Consider the following 19,330-nt stretch of genomic DNA (forward strand, 5'->3'; position numbering starts at 1 on the left):
AATGATCTGTGTGTAGTGAGAGAGAAAATTGTTGTTTCTTATTCTTTATGAAAGCAGAAGGGTTAAAATCTCTCTGCAGACTTTGAGCTGAATGCAAACATATTTCTGCTCTGTGTGATTTTTCTTCTGTTGGCTATCCTGCTGTAACACTGTAAATTTCTCACTTTGTAAGATGAAGAAAGTACTGTCTTATCTTATAAGAAATGTCATCTGAGTGTTGAGATTGTGTTTGATAAATCTTTATCTTGTTCATCAGCCAACGATCAGTTTAGCTCTAAAGACATGTCTTCACAGGGGGACGAAGAGGACTCGTGTTAAAGAGGAGCAGACGTCTTGTCCTGTGTGTCAGGACGTCCTGAAGGATCCCGTCTCTACCAGCTGTGGACACTGGTTCTGCAGACAGTGCATCACCTCATACTGGGACCAGTCTGGTTCAGCAGGAGACTCGTCCTGTCCTCAGTGTGGAAAAAGATCCAGATCAGGATGTGGACTGCAGAGTAAGACTGGACTCCTTTCTGCTTCTGTGATCTCCTATAACAGGGCTTTAATTGGTACATGCAAAATGTAAAGCAATTAAAACTGTTTTTACTTCTTTGACAATCACATTTAAAAATAATAAGCAAGTCAAGTCACCTTTATTTATAAATAACATTTATAACAGCCAAGGCTGACCAAACTTCTGTACAGTAAGTTTAGAAAAATACATTTCATCCAAACATCATCAGCAGATTCTATCATTCTCTCTTTCAGTAGATAGACGTCAGCAGGAGGTTTTAGATCAACATAAGGTCAGTCTGAGGACGAGATGTGAATGTGTGACTGAAGGAAGTGATGAAACAGGAAGTAGAGCCCTCCTCAAAAGGATCTTCACTGAGCTCCACATCACAGAGGGGCAGAGAGAAGAGGTGAACACCCAACATGAGGTGAGACAGATGGAGACAGACTCTAAAAAGAAGACCCTCCATGAGACTCCAATCAAGTGCCAGGACCTCTTTAAAGCCTTACCCGACCAACAGGAACCAAAGACAGGAGCTGAACCCGACCAACAGGAACCAAAGACAGAAGCTCAACCCGACCAACAGAAACCCATCAGAGTGGTTCTGACAAACGGCGTGGCTGGTGTTGGAAAAACCTTCTCAGTGCAGAAGTTCACTCTGGACTGGGCCGAGGGCTCAGAGAACCAAGACGTCAGTCTGCTGATCCTGCTTTCATTCAGGGAGCTGAACTTGGTCAGAGATAAGCGCTGCAGTCTTCTTGAGCTGCTCCGTGTTTTCCATCCAACATTACAGAAGGTCACAGCAGAGACGCTCGCTGTCTGTAAACTGTTGTTCATCTTTGACGGCCTGGATGAAAGCAGACTGTCATTGGACTTCACAAACAGGGAGGTTGTGTCTGATGTCACACAGAAGTCATCGTTAAACACACTGTTCACAAACCTCATCAAGGGGAATCTGCTCCCCTCAGCTCTCATCTGGATCACTTCTCGACCTGCAGCAGCCAATCAGATCCCTCCTTCATGTGTCGACAGGGTAACAGAAGTACGAGGCTTCACTGACGCCCAGAAGGAGGAGTACTTCAGGAGGAGGTTCAGTGATGAAGATCTGTCCAGCAGAATCATCTCACACATCCAGACCTCCAGGAGCCTCCACATCATGTGTCTGATCCCGGTCTTCTGCTGGATCACTGCCACAGTTCTGGAGCACATGATGAGCACAGAGCAGAGAGGAGAGCTGCCCAAGACTCTGACTGACATGTACTCACACTTCCTGCTGGTTCAGACAAAGAGGAAGAAGAACAAGTATGATGAGGGACATCAGATGAGTCCACATGAGCTGATGGAGGCCGACGGGGAAGTTCTTCTGAAGCTGGGGAGGCTGGCGTTTGAACATCTGGAGGACGGAAACATCCTGTTCTACCAAGAAGACCTGGAGCGGTGTGGTCTGGATGTCACTGAGGCCTCGGTGTACTCAGGAGTTTGTACAGAGATCTTCAAAACAGAGTGTGGGATCTTCCAGAAAACAGTCTACTGCTTTGTTCATCTGAGCGTTCAGGAGTTTCTGGCTGCAGTCTACATGTTCCACTGTTTCACCAACAGGAACACAACAGTACTGAAGGCTTTTATGGGAGAAACATATGTAGATTCAACTCTTGATGTTCTCCTAAATGAGACAATGAGGAAATCCCTGACAAGTAAGACCGGTCATCTGGATCTGTTTGTTCGCTTCCTTCATGGACTGTCTCTGAAATCAAACCAGAGACTCTTAGGAGGCCTGCTGGGTCAGACAGACTACAGTCCAGAAATGATCCAGAGAGTCATCAACAACCTGAAGGAGATGAACAGTAAAGATATCTCTCCTGACAGAAGCATCAACCTCTTCCACTGTCTGACAGAGATGAAGGACCTCTCAGTCCATCAGGAGATCCAAGAGTTCCTGAAGTCAGAGAACAGATCAGAGAAGGAACTCTCTGTGTTCCAGTGCTCTGCCCTGGCCAACATGCTGCAGATGTCCGAGGAGGTTCTGGATGAGCTGGACCTGAAGAAGTACAACACAACAGATGAGGGACGATGGAGACTGATTCCAGCTGTGAGGAACTGCAGGAAGGCTAAGTAAGTCCAGATGTGATGAGCATTATAAATCTGTGTAGGCTTACCTGCTGAAGGTGAATTTAGACCAATGCCTTGCTGTATTAGATTACTAAAAGAAACAGGCCATGGTGTTGACAAGTGGTCAAAAGAGCGACTATCAATACTTTTTACGACATACAACCTTATCGCAGCTCCGCTGAAACTTCTTCTGGTTGACAATAAATACATTCCACATCCGACACAGGCTTCACAATAAAAATTACAGGTTTAAATGTTGATGCCAGCTTTCATTCTGAAACAGGCATATCAGGAAATGGTGTATTTTCTGCAATTGAAAAACAGATCTTTGAACCTCAAAGTTTCAGTTAGAAGCTCTAACATCCTGAGAAGTGACCACAGTGACTAACGTCTTTCTAAATCAAAGACTGTCCAGCAGAAAACTTCATGATTGTGGTGACTCTCCTCATATAACCTTGTGTGCGTTTAAAACAAATTGATTATCTTGCCTCTCAGTTGAGCTTTGGTGCAGCTAAATCAGCCTTTAAGGACACAACTGAATGGATACTCTTACCAGCCTCAAGATACTAAACTACGAAACTTAACTTTGTTTATAAGTGAAAAAAAGATGTCAGAAGTTACTGTAAAATGTAACTTTCTGTTTCTGTTTATAAGTTTAAGTTAATTTACAAATCCGGTATATCAACATGACATTGTGATAAAATATCCCTACCCTGAAAAGATACTGCAAGAAATTGGGGCTTTTCTTTAGGAGGAACCACACTGATTCAGAGGACATTGTCTCTTTTGTGACTGAAGAAAAGGCTTTAAGGGTTCTCCTTTCACCCCTTTTGATAACCGACAGTCTTTCAGAAGAATAATTTAAATAGCTTAATTTAAATTGTTGTAAGAGTTCAATGTTTTTTCTTAAACTCTTAAATTTACAGGATTAATCTCGCAAATGTTATTCTTGTAATTTTGAAATTTTGCTTTTTTTTATTCAAGGTGGCACTAATAATCCCTCTTACTAAGGCACAATGACTGTCCTGTTAAAAATGCATTTTTATTATACTCTTAACGAATTTACAGCCATTGCCTATCATTATAACTTTGGTGAAAATGTGAAACATCCCCTTTAAGACAAACAAGACCTGTTTCAAACTGTTTAATCATCAAATGTGAGTAAATGTCAAACTCTTGTCTCATAAGTAATATTTTTCTATCATATACCACAACAGACTTTCTGACTGTAGACTCTCCGAGACTCACTTAGAAGTTGTGGCCTCAGCTCTAAAGTCCAACCCCTCCCATCTCAGAGAGCTGGACCTGAGTGTCAAGGACCTGCAGGATTCAGGAGTGAAGCTGCTGTCTGCTGGACTGAAGAGTCCAAACTGCAGACTGGAGTCTCTGAGGTCAGATCACTGAATGTAACATATAAATTTATTTAACAGAAACTGTTTGAATTTGAATGTATTAAAGGCAGTTTGCAGCCAAGTGTGAGTCAGCTGGGGGCTGAGGATCGGTACCTAAATCTGAGGCCATAGTTCTCAACTGGAAAAAGGTGGCTTGTTCTCTCCAGGTCGGTGGGGAGTCCTTGCCCCAGGAGTCCATAAGTAACTCAGGGTCTTGTTCACGAGTGGGGGAAGGATGGAGCGTGAGATCGACGGAAGGATTGGTGTAGCATGCGCAGTCATGCGGTCGCTGTATTGCTCTATCGTGGTGAAGAAGGAGCTAGCCAAAAGGCAAGGCCAGGCTAGAGTAACTTTCTGCAGAAAGGGGCATCATACAAAGTCACATCAAGTGAGTGCCTCGCAGAATCCCGGACAATCCCGTTTGCGCTGAAGCTTTATACTCTTAACCTAGAGTTGTACATTTGCATAAAATGTTTCATTGCGTCTCTGTGATTGGTCTTCTATAATATTCTGAGATACCATCCCTGTCTAGTCTGCCCTGCAACAATGACTTCATGAGTTGTTATCTGAATTGAAACTGGAGTTGTTTCAAGAAAAAGGAGTCAAGGTTGTTGAAAACAGGGAGTTGAAGTATGTTGAGAACAGGAAGTCAAAGTTCACACATCTGATGTATCTCAATATAAATATAAAGCACCTGTGAAACGGTTACATTTTGTGCAGACAGTATCAAATTGTATTTTTCCACTACACCTGGGTGTTGCCGTTGAACCCTCTGGAGGTGTTTTGGGTCCATCAACAAAACACTAGTGAAGGAGGGTGCCCATCTGATGACCCTGAAAACGCTATTACCCCTCTCACCACTTAAATCCAGGATCCTGGATTTAAAAGGGAATTGAGCGTGTTTCTTCTCCCATAATGCCACTAATCATAAAAGAGCCACAGGTTTATTATCAGATTTAGATTGAGTTTGAATAACGTTTCTATATTCTATCAAAGTATTTCAGATGTAGGAATAATCTACATGCAGCGATTTCAGCGAACAATCTGCACATGAAGCCTCTGGTTCTGAACTGAAATCTTGAAGACTTTTGATTCAATAAGGCAAAGCAATTTTATTTGTGTAGCACATTTTGACAACAAGGCAATAAGTGCTTCACATAAGACAATTCATTGAAATAAATAAATGAATAAATACAAATATGAAAAGAGTTAAAAGTTACAGTGCAGGGTTCAAGTTTAAAATGTTTAATGAAAGGCAGCCGTAAACAGTTGAGTCTTCAACCTCGATTTTAAAGAGCTGAGAGTTTCAGCTTGGAGTTTGTTCCAGATATAAGGAGCATAGAAACTGAACACTGCTTCTCCGTGTTTGGTTCTGACTTTCATGTTGATGTTCTAACACCACAGAGCTGATTTGAGATCAGCAAGCCTGTTTTTCATCTGTGCACATGAACAGCTGGATGAATGTTGTGCTGACATTTGGATTTAGATTTAGTGAATACACAATCAGAAACAATACTCTAATCATTTAGAGAAAACCTTAATTAATCAGGACAGAGTGGTGTTGAGATACTTATCACAATCTGAACATGTGGATGATAAATTCATTTTCTTTATCTTTTATTCTTTATTCAGATTGAGGGGCTCCAGTTTGTCAGAGATCAGCTGTTCTTCTCTGGCCTCAGCTCTGAAGTCCAACCCCTCCCATCTCAGAGAGCTGTGCCAGAGTGAGAACGAGCTTCAGGATTCAGGAGAGAAGATGCTGCGTGATCTTGAGAAGAGTCCAAACTATCAACTGGAGACTCTGAGGTCAGACACTTTTCTTTCTATGAGTCTGTGCTGCTGTTACACCTTAGGGCTGATGAACACTGTGTCCAACTTAATAATTTAAAGAATGTGTGGTGATAATCACAAACAGTTTATTAAACCTCTCATCACTTTCAACTTCTAAACAAGCTCAATAGGAAAAACACAGACACACTGAAGAACAGCACAAAGACATTTAGGATTCTAGAGACGACTCTGACAAACCTGCATGAACTGTTCTTTAGTAACAGATCCAATAATGACAAGATGTATTTTGATGGGTGTGGATTATCTTATCTTACTGTCATCTATGCTTTACGTCATCATTCTTAATGAGAGTCAACTTTTCAAGTGCTTTTAAGTAAATATGTTTATGGGTCATTCTTCCTCTTTTCATGTTTTTTTTTTTATTATATATCAAAACAAACTGATTTGATGCTTACTGTGAGGAGGTTTGATCTGCTGATGGAACAGACAGAAATGAATCTTGACTTGTCTAGATGATTAACTGAAGTCAATGAGATCAACATTATATAGTCATGTTGAAAGTCTGCCTGTTTCCACCTGGTCGGTTTCACATGAGGAGAATCATAGGATGCTGTCTGGAAACGCCTTTCTTTTCATTTTCTACAGAAGAGACCTGTACTGACTTGTAGTTTGTAGAGTTTAATGAAAATATAAAGAGGTTTTTTTTTTTTTTTTTTAGGGAATACTTTACAGGACCAGTAAAAAAATAAAAAGTTTCACTTTGTCCACAGGGGGCGCCAAAACAGACACGTAATTACAGTTCCTTACAGGAGCTTTAAGTGTTTGAATCTAAGACCACTTTCCACACTTTCCTGCATAAAGCTCACTGTCATTTACATTTACATCTTTTGTTCTTAATTCAGACTGAGGGGCTGCAGTTTGTCAGAGATCAGCTGTTCTTCTCTGGCCTCAGCTCTGAAGTCCAACCCCTCCCATCTCAGAGAGCTGGACCTGAGTGAGAACAACCTGCAGGATTCAGGAGTGAAGCTGCTGTGTGAATATCTGCAGAGTCCAAACTGCAGACTGGAGACTCTGAGGTCAGATCACTGACTGTGTCATTCAATCCACATCCTCCATTGTTGCACATTGTTTTGAAGTTGCTAAATAATTTAAAGATTTGATGTGAAAAGGTTCTTATTTCTTTGTAAAGCAAAATTAAACAAACTGCACATGAAGCCTCTGTTTCCTCTGGTTCTGTTAATAACTTAAATCAGGAAGACCTTTGATTCAATAAAGAAAGGCAAGTTTATTTAAATAGCACATTTCAACGATGCAATTTAAAGTGCGTCACCCAAAATAAACTGGATCACGACAGCGACACTAGACTTTTGATTCAATGTCTGAGTTGATAAATATACTAAAATCACAGAGCTGACTGTGATCAGCAGCCTGTTTTTTATCTGTGCACATCAATTGCTGTTTAAATGTTGTGCTGACATTTGGAGAATTTAGATTTAGTGAATACACAATCAGAAACAATAATCTAATCACTGACAGAAAACTTTATTCTTCAGGAAAAAATGATGTTGAGATATTCATCACAACCTGAACACATGATTGGATTTTGAATTAATTTTCTTTTTCTTTTATTCTTTATTCAGATTCAGGGGCTGCAGTTTGTCAGAGATCAGCTGTTCTTCTCTGGCCTCAGCTCTGAAGTCCAACCCCTCCCATCTCAGAGAGCTGGACCTGAGTGAGAACAACCTGCAGGATTCAGGAGTGAAGCTGCTGTGTGATAATCTGCAGAGTCCAAACTGCAGACTGGAGACTCTGAGGTCATACACCTCTTCTTTCTTTGTGTCTTTGCTACTGTTACACCTCAGAAATAATGAACATTGCTTAAAGCCTAAACTAGACCAAGATGGTGCGCAGTGTGTTTATGTGGGCAATATCACACTTTCCTGCATGAAGCCCACTGTCATTTACATCTTTTATTCTTTATTCAGACTGAGGTCATGCAGTTTGTCAGAGATCAGCTGTTCTTCTCTGGCCTCAGCTCTGAAGTCCAACCCCTCCCATCTCAGAGAGCTGGACCTGAGAGGGAACAACCTGCAGGATTCAGGAGTGAAGCTGCTGTGTGAATATCTGCAGAGTCCAAACTGCAGACTGGAGACTCTGAGGTCAGATCAATGACTGTTATTATTTGTACAACTTCAATCCACATCATCAATGTAGCATATTTCAGCATTTATATTTATTTCAGTAATTGTCTGATTTTAAATCCTGGGAAATTTAATTTTGAGGAGATTTTTTTAAAATATAATTTTATCAAGTTTCAGAAACATTTAGAGATTTGATATGAAAATGATTTTCTGACTATGTGAAGTGAAGTTTAATAACCTGTACATGAAGCCTATGGTTCTATTAAAAACTGAAATCATGACAACTTTTTGATCAGTAATTTCTGATTTGATAAATGTACTAACATCACAGAGCTGACTGTGATCAGCAGCCTGTTTTTCATCTGTGCACATGAACAGCTATATAAATGTTGTGCTGACATTTGGAGGATTATAAATGTTTTTCTTCATCTTTTATTATTTATCCAGATTGAGTGGCTGCAATTTGTCAGAGATCAGCTGTTCTTCTCTGGCCTCAGCTCTGAAGTCCAACCCCTCCCATCTCAGAGAGCTGGACCTGAGTGACAACAAGCTGCAGGTTTCAGGAGTGAAGCTGCTGGGTGATTATCTACAGAATCCAAACTGCAGACTGGAGACTCTGAGGTCAGATCACTGACTGTGTCAGTATTTGTATAATTTCAATCGACTTCCTTGATTGTTGCACAGTTCAGCATTTAAATATTTTTAGTATAACATTTTAGCACGTCATTCCCCACTCTCTTTTCAAGATTTCTGACTCTATTCACTATCTCTACAATAAGGGCACAAAAATGAATATATATGTATATATATATATATAAAGATTTTATTTTACTCTTTACAGTTGGGGAGACAAAAAACAGAACCAAAACAGAAAAGGACCTGGATTGCAGCTAGTCAGTCTGAGCAGCACTAAACAAAGTAAGACAGTATACCTTTCTGCTTCTGTGATCTCCTCCTATAACAGGTCTTTGATTGGTACATGTAAAAAGTATAGAAATTAAAATATTTTTTTACTTGTATAAAAACATTTGAATAAGCAGATTCTATCATTCTCTCTTTCAGTAGATAGACGTCAGCAGGAGGTCTTAGATCAACATAAAGTCAATCTGAGGACGAGATGTGAACATGTGACTGAAGGAAGTGATGAAACAGGAAGTAGAACCCTCATCGAAAAGATCTACACTGAGCTCCACATCACAGAGGGGCAGAGTGAAGAGGTGAACACCCAACATGAGGTGAGACAGATGGAGACAGACTCTAAAAAGAAGAAGACCGTCCATGAGACTCCAATCAAGTGCCAGGACATCTTTAAAGCCTTACCCGACCAACAGGAACCAAAGACAGAAGCTCAACCTGACCAACAGAAACAAGAACCAAAGAAAGAAGCTCAACCCGACCAACAGGAACCAAAGACAGGAGCTCAACCTGACCAACAGGAACCAAAGACAGAAGCTCAACCCGACCAAAGGGAACCAAAGACAGAAGCTCAACCTGACCAACAGAAACAAGAACCAAAGACAGAAGCTGAACCCGACCAACAGAAACCCATCAGAGTGGTTCTGACAAACGGCGTGGCTGGTGTTGGAAAAACCTTCTCAGTGCAGAAGTTCACTCTGGACTGGGCCGAGGGTTCAGAGAACCAAGACGTCAGTCTGCTGATCCTGCTTTCATTCAGGGAGCTGAACTTGGTCAGAGATCAGCGCTACAGTCTTCTTGAGCTGCTCCGTGTTTTCCATCCAACATTACAGAAGGTCACAGCAGAGACGCTCGCTGTCTGTAAACTGTTGTTCATCTTTGACGGCCTGGATGAAAGCAGACTGTCATTGGACTTCACAAACAGGGAGGTTGTGTCTGATGTCACACAGAAGTCATCGTTAAACACACTGTTCACAAACCTCATCAAGGGGAATCTGCTCCCCTCAGCTCTCATCTGGATCACTTCTCGACCTGCAGCAGCCAATCAGATCCCTCCTTCATGTGTTGACCGGTTTACAGAAGTACGAGGCTTCACTGACGCCCAGAAGGAGGAGTACTTCAGGAGGAGGTTCAGTGATGAAGATCTGTCCAGCAGAATCATCTCACACATCCAGACATCCAGGAGCCTCCACATCATGTGTCTGATCCCGGTCTTCTGCTGGATCACTGCCACAGTTCTGGAGCACATGATGAGCACAGAGCAGAGAGGAGAGCTGCCCAAGACCCTGACTGACATGTACTCACACTTCCTGCTGGTTCAGACAAAGAGGAAGAAGAGCAAGTATGATGAGGGACATCAGACGAGTCCACATGAGCTGAAGGAGGCAGACAGGGAACTTCTTCTGAAGCTGGGGAGGCTGGCGTTTGAACATCTGGAGGACGGAAACATCATGTTCTACCAAGAAGACCTGGAGCGGTGTGGTCTGGATGTCACAGAGGCCTCGGTGTACTCAGGAGTTTGTACAGAGATCTTCAAAACAGAGTGTGTGATCTTCCAGAAAACAGTCTACTGCTTTGTTCATCTGAGCGTTCAGGAGTTTCTGGCTGCAGTCTACATGTTCCACTGTTTCACCAACAGGAACACAACAGTACTGAAGGCTTTTCTGGGAGAAGCATATGTAGATTCAACTCTTGATGTTCTCATAAATGAGGCAATGAGGAAATCCCTGAGAAGTAAGAATGGTCACCTGGATCTGTTTGTTCGCTTCCTTCATGGACTGTCTCTGAAATCAAACCAGAGACTCTTAGGAGGCCTGCTGGGTCAGACAGACAACAGTCCAGAAATGATCCAGAGAGTCATCAACAACCTGAAGGAGATGAACATTAAAGATATCTCTCCCGACAGAAGCAGCAACATCTTCCACTGTCTGACAGAGATGAAGGACCTCTCAGTCCATCAGGAGATCCAAGAGTTCCTGAAGTCAGAGAACAGATCAGAGAAGGAACTCTCTGAGATCCACTGCTCTGCTCTGGCCTACATGCTGCAGATGTCCGAGGATGTTCAGGATGAGTTGGACCTGAAGAAGTACAACACAACAGATGAGGGACGAAGGAGACTGATTCCAGCTGTGAGGAACTGCAGGAAGGCAAAGTAAGTCCAGATGTGATGAGCATTATAAATCTGTTTCATGCACTATTTGACTTATTTTAATCGATACTAAACAAAATCCTCACTATTCCTCAAATAGTGTTCCCCTGTTAATGTTCAGTTGTAGTTTTTCTAAGTGAGGTGTTTTCAGCTTTGATGAGTTAAAAATGTTTTTGTAATCCAGAGAGAGACGTCTGGATAGATCACAGACTATAGACATCATGTCATCCCGTATATCAGAAGAGAAATAAAGGACTATTGTCTTTGCATCTTCTTTTAAATCTGTTTGAATAAGTAATTTGTCTCAATTTAAATACGGGTCATTTTTTACAGTGATGGTTGAATTTGCTCAACCTGTCCTTCATGGTGGCAGGTGACTAAAGAACCAACAGAGTGTTTAGTCACAACAAACAGTGTTAAATTGATCCCCAGTCTCCTGCTTGTTCCACTCTGACTTGAGAAGAGTCCCGCAGTCTTTCATGAGGCCCACACAGCTCCACCTCATCCTCCAGTCAGTGTTTACAATGATAGGCGATCTGCTGAAATGGCTTGACTCTGTGTCTCTTTGGCCAAGCACAGCCCGGATCAGCCTCTCAATGTCAACAGGTTAACCTGCTGAAGGTGATATACATTATACATTCGATTTGACAAGGGCTTCACTTTAAAAGTTCCAGGTTTAAATATTGATGCTGGCTTTTATTCTGAACCTACGATATCAGGAAATATTGTATTTTCAGCGATAGAGAAACAAAACTTTTAACCCCACAGATTCAGTTCGAAGCTCTAACATCCTGAGAAGTGACCACAGTGACTAACTAACTGAAAATATCCATGAAAGGAGTACCCTATACATCATGACTTTTTGCTGCTGGTAATAAAGTGACAGGTAAAGAAAAAAAGAGTGACAGCTAGATTTTTGAATCCACCAGTCACAGTGGTACGTGAAAAATCATCATGATATTGTCATAAAATATCAGGAGAAACTGGGGCTTTTCCTTAAAAGGAATCTCTCTGATTGGAGGAAAGTGTCTCTTTTGTGAGAGAAGAAAAGGCTTTAAGGGTTCTCCTTTCAACATTTTTTCACAGGTGGGTGGCTGCTCTTTTGATGACCTTCAATCGTTCAGAAAAATAATTAACATAGCCTAATTTAAATTAATGTACAAACTTATTCTTATCCTAATCTGTAAATTCACGAAATTAAACTCTTAATTTACGTAAATAATTCTTATAATATTGAAATTTTGCTCTTTTTTTCAAGGTCGGACAAAGGCACAGTGATAGTCCTTTAAATTATTATTTTTTTTTTTACTATACTCTTCACAAATTCACAGCCACCACCTATCATCATTATAATGTTAATATTCTGTGTGGTGAAACTCTTATTGTATAAGTGATGTTTTTCAATTATATATCACAACAGACTTTCTGGCTGTGGACTATCTGAGACTCACTGTGACGTCCTGGCCTCAGCGTTAAAGTCCATCTCCTCCCATCTCAGAGAGCTGGACCTGAGTGAGAACAAGCTGCAGGATTCAGGAGTGAAGCTGCTGTGTGAGGGACTGCAGAGTCCAAACTGCAGACTGGAGACTCTGAGGTCAGATCACTGACTGTGTCATTCAATCCACATCCTCGATTGTTTCAGCAGCTATATTTTTTCAGTATGCCTGAATTTAAATCTTGGGAATTTTCTTTTTTTTTTCTTCTTTTTTTCAAGTTCCTGAATAATTTTGAGATTTGGTTTGAAAATGTTTTTATGAAAATGCGAATCAAAGTTTAAAAACCTGCACATACATGAATACTTATTCAGAACAAAGTGATGTGGAGATAGTCATAAAACCTGAACAGCTGAGTGGATTACACATGTTTTTTCTTCATCTTTTTTTCTTTATTCAGATTGAGGGGCTGCAGTTTGTCAGAGATCAGCTGTTCTTCTCTGGCCTCAGCTCTGAAGTCCAACCCCTCCCATCTCAGAGAGCTGGACCTGAGTGAGAACAAGCTGCAGGATTCAGGAGTGAAGCTGCTGTGTGAATATCTGCAGAGTCCAAACTGCAGACTGGAGACTCTGAGGTCAGATCGCTGACTGTGTCAGTATTTGTATAATTTCAATCGACATTCTTGATTGTTGCACATTACAGCGTCTATATTTTTCAGTATTTGCTTGAATATAAATCTTGGGAAATTTAAAAAAAATGTGCATTACATGCAGCTATTGCTACTGCCAACAGGAGGAGGTAAGTTTCCACGGCTGTGAAATTTTTCACAAAGATATGCCTAAACTTGCAGAAGAAGCCTGAAAACACTATGGAGCATATAAAACCAGAAAAAGCTGAATATGGGACCTTTAATTTTCTATATAGCGCCAGATCACAACTGAAGGCATTAAAGGATACCTTTCCCCTAGATCAGTTTGTTTGACTCGTGTGAGTGGTCCAGTCCATGGCATTGGAGGCATGGATGGAAGAGGTGGGCTGAGGGATGGTACTATTGTGAGTGCACAAGTAAAGCACGGGAACACAACATGAACTTAGGTTTTAATTTGGCTGTATCTTACAAAATGACTCAATATAAGACACAAAGTCAGTACAGTAGCCGTTATATCCTCTGTGTTGTTGTGCGATGTGCGGATGAGTACTTGACCCTATGTTTTTTGTAAAGTCCTGTCTTGTAAAGTAAGCGAGCTTCATGATCACGTAAAGCCATGCATGTGTTGTGTCACAACGTTATGCAGAAGAGGTAACGGTGCTCAGGGCCCATTAGTCCTGGACTAGTGTGAGTGCAGGCCAGCAGGGGAATTGGTAGGGGGGCAGTTATTGGGGCGACTGGGCCTAGTGTGAGTGTGCCACAATGCTGATCCACCACAATGTAATTCAAAATGTTTCAACGTGTCAGGTCAAAGGCCGACTAATCCAAGCTCATCTGTCTGAAGTGACAGTGAAACATTCAATGACAGTATCAGACTCTTAGATTCTTTGAAGAATCACAGAATATTGACTGTGAAGAATGATTGACCTGAGTGATTTAATGAAAAGAAAAACTATGTTTTGAAACACTGATGATCTCTTTGCAGTTGGAGAGACAAAGAACAGAACCAAAACGGAAAAGGACCTTGGCTGCAGCCAGTCAAACAAAGTAAGACCGTACACCTTTCTCACCTTTTTCTGTGATCTCCTCCTGTAATGGATGAATGAATTTTATTTTTTTGTCATGCACACACTGTGCCTAACCCTCACGGGCTTATTAGACACCAGAAAATACACTGCATTGCAGTGGTAGTGACATGACATAGCATCATTACAAAGGGGCGTAGTTCATTTTTGGCTTTTTCCAGACTTTACAAATAAATTCTAAAACAGGAAAGGTTCCTTTTTTGAAACACACTTTGAGTTTTTCATATTCGTCTCACCAAACAAAATCAATATGAATTGTAGACAATTTTTTGAAAAGGACATCCTTAATATTATTGTATAGTGGACAGTAGAACAAAAAAATTAATCTCATTTTCAGTTTCATTTATATCGCAAAGTTAACACACTCAGTCTTCTTCAGGGATGGCATTAACCCCTTAACGCCTATCGTTGCGAATTTGCATCAAACCGCTTCCGCTCTAAATGCAGCCAAAAGAGCTTCCATATTCCTCCACTGCCGGTTGATGCACTTTTAATACATACTGTACCTAGGAACCATTTGCAAGCACGAGTTTGTCATAGGACCAGTCGGAGACAGAAAAACATCTGTTTAATTATCTATGCATGTGCTATTTTTATGTAATATCTATTTCTGGGCTGTTTTAAAGTAAACTTTTTCAACTTAATTTAGGATCTACTTGAAAGCAGAAACACGTGTCAAAAAAATGTTTCAATACTTGGAAACAAATTCAGGCATCAAGGAGTTAAATCTACAGGGCTTTTATTGGTACATGTAAAAAGTACCGAAATTAAAAATCTTTTTACTTGTATAATAACATTTTAAACTAATAATCAGATTCTATCATTCTCTCTTTCAGTAGATAGAAGTCAGCAGGAGGTCTTAGATCAACATAAAGTCAGTCTGAGGACGAGATGTGAACTTGTGACTGAAGGAAGTGATGAAACAGGAAGTAGAACCCCCCTCAAAAGGATCTACACTGAGCTCCACATCACAGAGGGGCAGTGTGAAGAGGTGAACACCCAACATGAGGTGAGACAGATAGAGACAGACTCTAAAAAGAAGACCCTCCATGAGACTCCAATCAAGTGCCAAGACATCTTTAAAATCCTACCCGACCAACAGGAACCCATCAGAGTGGTTCTGACAAACGGCGTGGCTGGTATTGGAAAAACCTTCTCAGTGCAGAAGTTCGCTCTGGACTGGGCCGAGGGCTCAGAGAACCAAGACGTCAGTCTGCTGATCCTGCTTTCATTCAGGGAGCTGAACTTGGTCAGAGATCAGCGCTACAGTCTTCTTGAGCTGCTCCGTGATTTCCATCCAACATTACAGAAGGTCACAGCAGAGACGCTCGCTGTCTGTAAACTGTTGTTCATCTTTGACGGCCTGGATGAAAGCAGACCGTCATTGGACTTCACAAACATGGAGGTTGTGTCTGATGTCACACAGAAGTCATCGTTAAACACACTGTTCACAAACCTCATCAAGGGGAATCTGCTCCCCTCAGCTCTCATCTGGATCACTTCTCGACCGGCAGCAGCCAATCAGATCCCTCCTTCATGTGTTGACAGGGTAACAGAAGTACGAGGCTTCACTGACGCCCAGAAGGAGGAGTACTTCAGGAGGAGGTTCAGTGATGAAGATCTGTCCAGCAGAATCATCTCACACATCCAGACCTCCAGGAGCCTCCACATCATGTGTCTGATCCCGGTCTTCTGCTGGATCACTGCCACAGTTCTGGAGCACATGATGAACACAGAGCAGAGAGGAGAGCTGCCCAAGACCCTGACTGACATGTACTCACACTTCCTGCTGGTTCAGACAAAGAGGAAGAAGAGCAAGTACGGTGAAGGACATCAGATGAGTCAACATGAGCTGAAGGAGGCAGACAGGGAAGTTCTTCTGAAGCTGGGGAGGCTGGCGTTTGAACATCTGGAGGACGGAAACATCATGTTCTACCAAGAAGACCTGGAGCGGTGTGGTCTGGATGTCACAGAGGCCTCGGTGTACTCAGGAGTTTGTACAGAGATCTTCAAAACAGAGTGTGTGATCTTCCAGAAACCAGTCTACTGCTTTGTTCATCTGAGCGTTCAGGAGTTTCTGGCTGCAGTCTACATGTTCCACTGTTTCACCAACAGGAAGACAACAGTACTGAGGACTTTTCTGGGAGAAACATATGTAGACACAAGTCTTGATGTTCTCCTAAATGAGACAATGAGGAAATCCCTGAGAAGTAAGAACGGTCACTTGGATCTGTTTGTTCGCTTCCTTCATGGACTGTCTTTGGAGTCCAACCAGAGACTCTTAGGAGGCCTGCTGGGTCAGACAGACTACAGTCCAGAAATGATCCAGAGAGTCGTCAACAACCTGAAGGAGATGAACAGTGAAGATATCTCTCCTGACAGAAGCATCAACCTCTTCCACTGTCTGACGGAGATGAAGGACCTCTCAGTCCATCAGGAGATCCAAGAGTTCCTGAAGTCAGAGAACAGATCAGAGAAGGAACTCTCTGAGATCCACTGCTCTGCTCTGGCCTACATGCTGCAGATGTCTGAGGAGGTTCTGGATGAGTTGGACCTGAAGAAGTACAAGACAACAGATGAGGGACGAAGGAGACTGATTCCAGCTGTGAGGAACTGCAGGAAGGCAAAGTAAGTCCAGATGTGATGAGCATTATAAATCTGTTTCATGCACTATTTTAATCGATACTTAACAAAATCCTCACTAATCCTCAAATAGTGTTCCCCTGTTAATGTTCTGATGTAGTTTTTTTAAGTGTGGTGTTTTCAGCTTCGATGAGTTAAAAATGTTTTTGTAATCCAGAGAGAGACGTCTGGATAGATCACAGACTATAGACATCATGTCATCCCCTATATCAGAAGAGAAATAAAAGACTGTATTGCCTTTCCATCTGTTTGTTTTTTCTCTACGTTAAGGGTTCCAGTTGTCATGGAAGACCTTGGAAAGTGATTGAAAAGTTCTTTTAACTTTTTGTTTTTGGTTATACTTCAGTTTTCACTGTCTGCTGTGGGCATATTTTGTTGAAATAATTTACATAACCAATGAATGAATCGGCTCGCAAAAGGTATGACAGATGATAAGGGATATGTTAAAGAAAAGAAAAATGTGTAATTTTGAGATTACAGTCATTTAGGTACAACATTAATCTTCAATTTATCAGAATAAAGTCATACATTTTCGTGGCTAATGTTTTTATTTCAGTCTATAGTTACATCAGTAGAGCAGCGGCCACTTTTTTTTTTCAAAAAGGACAAATGTGGAGCATTGTGTGAAAGTATATTTTAAAGATTTCACTTTTAAGGAAATACTTCCATGTTTAGTCTGTAAAAAACAGTTTGACCAACATATCTGAATAGTTGAGTTGAGGCTTTGCTTATGCAGATATGAAACAACACATTCTTTTGGTACTCTTACAGGGTTGGAAGTTAGCACCCGTCCCAAGCCAAATACGGGTCATTTTTTACAGTGATGGTTGAATTTGCTCAACCTGTCCTTCATGGTGGCAGGTGACTAAAGTAACAACAGAGTGTTTAATGACAACAAACAGTGTTAACTTGATCCCCAGTCTCCTGCTTGTTCCACTCTGACTTGAGAAGAGTTAGGTAGTCAGGACCTGTCAAACTGTTTAATCATCAAATGTGAGATGTACATATCAAACTCTTGTCTTCTAAGTAATGTTTTTCTATTATATGTCACAACAGACTTTCTGGCTGTAGACTCTCAGAGACTCACTGTGACGTCGTGGCCTCAGCTCTGAAGTCCAACCCCTCCCATCTCAGAGAGCTGGACCTGAGTGAGAACAAGCTGCAGGATTCAGGAGTGAAGCTGCTGTGTGAGGGACTGCAGAGTCCAAACTGCAGACTGGAGACTCTGAGGTCAGATCACTGACTGTGTCATTCAATCCACATCCTCCATTGTTGCACATGTCATGATTTATTTATTTTCAGTATTTGTCTGAATTCAAATCTTGGGACATTTAATTTTGAGGAGATTTTTTTAATTGCTGAACACGCACTAATTTATAAATTTGATTTAAAAAAAATGATGCTCATCCCAATAATGAGTGAATTATAAATTATTTTTCTTCTTCTTTTATTCTTTATTCAGATTGAGGGGCTGCAGTTTGTCAGAGATCAGCTGTTCTTCTTTGGCCTCAGCTCTGAAGTCCAACCCCTCCCATCTCAGAGAGCTGGACCTGAGTGAGAACAAGCTGCAGGATTCAGGAGTGAAGCTGCTGAGTGATCTTAAGACAAGTCCAAACTGCAGACTGGAGACTCTGAGGTCAGTCTCTCAGTGTTCTTTAGTAAACCTTTCACATATGAGGTCAAAATAAATATAGATTTGTGTTGTTTTCTGTTGGAGAAATCCTTTTCTGCAGTCTATAATACAAACCGATTTCAACATACCCAGGGAGTTTCCAAGAGGCAAAGTTGGCTTCATATAATGTTCCACAATCATCACTAAGTCTGCAGTTATCATATCTAACAAACTCTGACCAAACTAAATTAATAATATAAAGAAATTTAAGACTAACAGGCTCCCAAAGACTAAAGTAACACAGCAGCAGGAACAAATGCAGGAAGGACAACTGGCAGAAAAAATAAAATCATTGACGAGTATTAATGTCCAAACTAGGGCTTATTGTATTGTTTTTTTCCCATCGTTATTTCACCTTAGAACTGAATCAGAACTCTGAACTGAATGTGTAGCCCTCACTCTTTCATGTGGTGAGTATAAGAGTTATTTCAGCCACAGCTCTGACGATAACAGAGCCGCATGGTGCCACTAAACCTTAAAATAAAGATATAATTCAAAGTCATAAAAAGGTATTCATAATTTTACATCTTAAAAAACATGACTAAAAGACTGGTGCTTTTTCAGTCTCTGTTGAAGGATGAAGAATATCAGTAACAAATAACAAACTGTTTTTTTATTTGATTGAAAGTCATGTGTTCTGAGTGTGTAGATGTGACGCTCCCATAACTCACGTGAAATCACACACTCAGACACCAATGTGAAACTATTCTTTGTTAAAGTATGAAGGTGAAGTAAGGGCGGAGCTTTTTCACAGCGCTGTGGAGGAATCTGATGACAGAGTCAGTGTATAACATGATTTTATGATTTCTTTAATCTGTTCACTTCTCTCATTAGATGGCGATCTTTGACAGAATGA

General features: G+C 41.1%; 1 protein-coding gene across 1 annotated transcript in view; it reads left to right on the forward strand.

The window, feature by feature from the left end:
* The window catches only part of LOC306819986 (uncharacterized protein), a gene marked incomplete at its 3' end in the record, with an annotated part of 55,480 nt that extends 36,150 nt beyond the window's left edge, over positions 1-19,330 (forward strand). The window contains exons 15-29 of the mRNA XM_079337612.1: positions 295-497; positions 751-2,608; positions 3,823-3,996; positions 5,629-5,802; positions 6,690-6,863; positions 7,428-7,601; positions 7,773-7,946; positions 8,376-8,549; positions 8,770-8,846; positions 8,991-9,376; positions 9,473-10,995; positions 12,413-12,586; positions 12,886-13,059; positions 18,265-18,438; positions 19,309-19,330. Of these exons, the coding sequence (XP_079193738.1) occupies positions 295-497; positions 751-2,608; positions 3,823-3,996; positions 5,629-5,802; positions 6,690-6,863; positions 7,428-7,601; positions 7,773-7,946; positions 8,376-8,549; positions 8,770-8,846; positions 8,991-9,376; positions 9,473-10,995; positions 12,413-12,586; positions 12,886-13,059; positions 18,265-18,438; positions 19,309-19,330 (5,635 nt within the window). The remainder of the gene's footprint in view (positions 1-294; positions 498-750; positions 2,609-3,822; positions 3,997-5,628; positions 5,803-6,689; positions 6,864-7,427; positions 7,602-7,772; positions 7,947-8,375; positions 8,550-8,769; positions 8,847-8,990; positions 9,377-9,472; positions 10,996-12,412; positions 12,587-12,885; positions 13,060-18,264; positions 18,439-19,308) is intronic.

This window comes from Symphodus melops (assembly GCF_947650265.1).
Source record: "Symphodus melops genome assembly, chromosome: 2".
NCBI lineage: Eukaryota > Metazoa > Chordata > Actinopteri > Labriformes > Labridae > Symphodus > Symphodus melops.